The sequence below is a fragment of the Nerophis lumbriciformis genome, linkage group LG16 (genome assembly GCF_033978685.3).
Source record: "Nerophis lumbriciformis linkage group LG16, RoL_Nlum_v2.1, whole genome shotgun sequence".
In the NCBI taxonomy this organism is placed as follows: Eukaryota; Metazoa; Chordata; class Actinopteri; order Syngnathiformes; family Syngnathidae; genus Nerophis; species Nerophis lumbriciformis.
This window is the reverse complement of record NC_084563.2, coordinates 9749599-9752889: the sequence shown is the minus strand read 5'-3', so window position 1 is coordinate 9752889 and position 3291 is coordinate 9749599. Positions and strand designations below refer to the sequence as shown.

The following is a 3291-nucleotide window of genomic DNA, read 5'->3' as shown; positions in this document are numbered from 1 at the left end:
GAGCAATCCATTTTTTGGGTTATAAGGGTATTATTTTAACTCAATTTCTGGGTTTTCAAAACTATGAACCAATTTTGGGTTGTTTTTCCAATGAGTAACCCAATTTTAACCCAGCAGTTGGGTTAAAATTGGGTTATTTATTTTATAACCCAACATTTTTTAGTGTGTAATAATTTTTTGGGGGCAATTCTGTACAATCCTGATATATAGTTTTTTGCAAATGTCGAGGCTGTGCTGCTCCTGTGCACCCACGACCCCCGCACTAACGCGCCCCTTTAAAGGCGCGCACACGCACACGGGTGGGGGTGGGAGGGGAGGGGTGGACACGCAGCGCCACTCCTGGAGCGTCTTTCGGGGCGGAAAAAAAAAAAAAAAAAAAAAAAAGTTGTGGAAGGCAGAAGAGAAGAAGAGGAGGAGGAGGCAGAGTCGCGCGGACCTCCCGACGTTCTGGTCGTGTCTTGTGGATAACAGCGAGAGAGAAACACGGGACTTTTATTTTTTATTTTTTAATTATTATTATTTATTCGGGTATTGCACGTCAAAAGTGTAGGCGGACTTTGCGTGTGTGTTTGCGCGGTGGAATATCTCGGCAGGCACGCACACACGCACCCACGCACGCTGTGAAGAATTCCTAACCCGCCGGCGTCAGCACGTGGTAAGTCAAAATATTATATTTGGTAATACAAAAAATGTTAAATAAAAATGCACCTCTTAATTGTTTTTAATATGTGCGTATCCGTGGTGCACATTTCACTAAAACAATTAATAAAGTGATGAGAAAGGACTATAATAATAATAATAATAATAAATAATAATAATAATAATAATAATGTTGGGGGCTTGGAAAAAACACAATATATATATTTATATATTTTTCTGTTGAAATATGTCCTTTATTTGCCCATAATGAACCAACTGTTTAATCATTATTATGTATAATATTTTTTTGAATTATACATAATTGTCTTTAGAATAATATGACCAAAATAATACCGTGCAATAATAATAATAAAATGAAACATTAGGTTTAATTAAAGCAAAGCGGTCCCGTAAGACCGGCGGGGCCAGCTTTCTGTCCTCACCGGGCCCGGTGCCACTTGGCCCCCCGCCGCCCCCCCTTCCTCCCCCGCCAAACAAGAAACGATGGATGGGTCATTTTAACCATTAAAAATAGTGCCGCTTTATTTTAAGCCGCTCCCTTTAACGGGAATACAATATTTGTCAACGTGCATATATATATACATTTTTTTTTTTTTTTTATTGTACAAATATTTCAACAAGTCCAAAAGAGGTCTTAAATGTGGCTCCTCAGGGGGCCCCCCCTCGTTATGATGAGATAACACGCGTGACCTTTCACCTTTACATATATGTTGTTGTTTTTTTTTTTCTCTCTCTCCACACCTTCATCGTGTTGACGCCTTGTCATATTTAACCCCCGATATTTGCATATTTGTCCGACGAAGGGAAGATGCTGAGGAGCAGGTGAGGGAGGAAGAAGGGGAATAAAAATAAATAAATAAATTAAAAAAAAAAAAAAAAAAAAAAAAAAAAAAAGCGGCTGACATGCAAATTGTGTGCAGGACTTGAATTATCATAAGCAAACATGGCGAGCGGCGGCTAATAAAAGCCCATCTGTGTAACTTCATATGGAGGAGCAGCATAATGAATTTTGTAATATCCCGCCGACAGACATCTCAATCAGAGCATAATCCTCCGACTTTACCTCCAGATCACTGCGCGGCCTCCGCCTGCCTGTACAAGGGGGAATACCGTAATGCACTTTGTGTGTGCGTCCCCCCCAAAAAATAGTCCACAACTTTCGGATCAATAAAAATATAGGTTTCCTTATTGACATGTTTTTTAATCAATTATAAATGATGCGTTCTTGCACGGTCGTGATCCGCTAAACCCGTTTATTAACAATTGTATAAATAAATTAAAAAACATAAATACAGGATGCAATTATTTTTTTTATATATAATGTGATTTTTTATGATTTTTTTATTTACCTTCTTTAATTTTTTCTTCTTTTTTTGTAGGTATTTTCACGTTTGCCATCATGGATTCCCACTGCCGCAAACTGGCCACCACCTGTGCACAAATAGGTAAAATATACACGCGTGTGTGTGCGTGTATGTGTGTGTGTTTTAATCGAGTTGACACTAAGCATCCGTCATGAAATTTAAATGTAAATAAATTAAAGAAATTTACATAAATCAAACAAAATTAATTCAAACGGTTTTGCCTAATATTGGCTGTTATTTTATTACTCTTTTTTTTTTTTAAATAATATGTATTTATTCATTTGATAGGGAAAACATAATACAGGTACTGAAAAACAGACACGTTTTTTTTTTGTTCCACCCCCCAAAAAAATGTAATAAAAAATACCAAAAAAATACAAAAACACAGAAAAATAGTAAAAGTAAAATATTATCTCGTCCTACATTTCAGTCACAGTGGGTAGCAACAGGGGCGCCGCTAGGGATTTTGGGCCCCATGAAAAGAATCTTTACAGGGCCCCCAACACAGTGTCATTATTTTTTTCTGTATTATAATTTCATCATCATTAGGGGCCTCTCTGGGACCCTCTCCATCATGGGCCCCTAGAATCCGTCTCCTTTACCCCCCCTTTTCGGCGCCCCTGGGTAGCAATGTACCGCCTTCCTCTTCAACACAAGCAGATATAGAGAATCACAATAACTGACAAAAAGGAAGAAAAAAAATTAAATAAGTAACAACTAAAATAAAAATCACAAACATACAGAGAAGTGTCACTGAATAAAAACAACAGCAACAAAGAAAAAAGAGTTGAGGTGAGTGAAAAGGTTCATTGTCAGCAGTGAGTATCTTTAATTTAGCTATTTAACTAATTACTGTTATTTTATTACGTAATATTGTATTATTTTCTGTTTTTATTTGCTTTTATTGTCTTATGTGCCCAGTGCGGCACTTTCGTCAAAAAATAAAGTTTGACCTAACTTAAATAACATTTTTTTTTTTAAAAGGTAAAAATAAACTAGATTATTTTGTCCCTACTCCACTTCATTAGGAGGCACAATGACATATATTCTGTGACATATTATTGAAAAACAACTAATTACATCAAACAATAATATTTTGAATGCACTTGTTTGAATACTGATTTAATTCATAACTGGAAAATAATTATTTAGCGTCATGATTACATTTTAAGTGCATTTGTGCGGTGGAATTTCACCCGTGGTTGGACGGCCGAGTCCCGGCCTGGGAAGCAGCGCGTTGCTGGTTCTCTGTATAAAAGGGTGACAT

General features: G+C 36.8%; 1 protein-coding gene across 1 annotated transcript in view; it reads left to right on the top strand.

Moving 5' to 3' along the window:
• The first annotated feature begins 419 nt into the window (after nt 1–419).
• Nucleotides 420–3291, top strand: part of pitx2 (paired-like homeodomain 2) — a 9488-nt gene continuing 6616 nt past the window's right edge. The window contains exons 1-2 of the mRNA XM_061977311.1: nt 420–655; nt 2040–2105. Coding sequence (XP_061833295.1) covers nt 2060–2105 — 46 coding nt within the window. The 5' untranslated portion in view covers nt 420–655; nt 2040–2059. The remainder of the gene's footprint in view (nt 656–2039; nt 2106–3291) is intronic.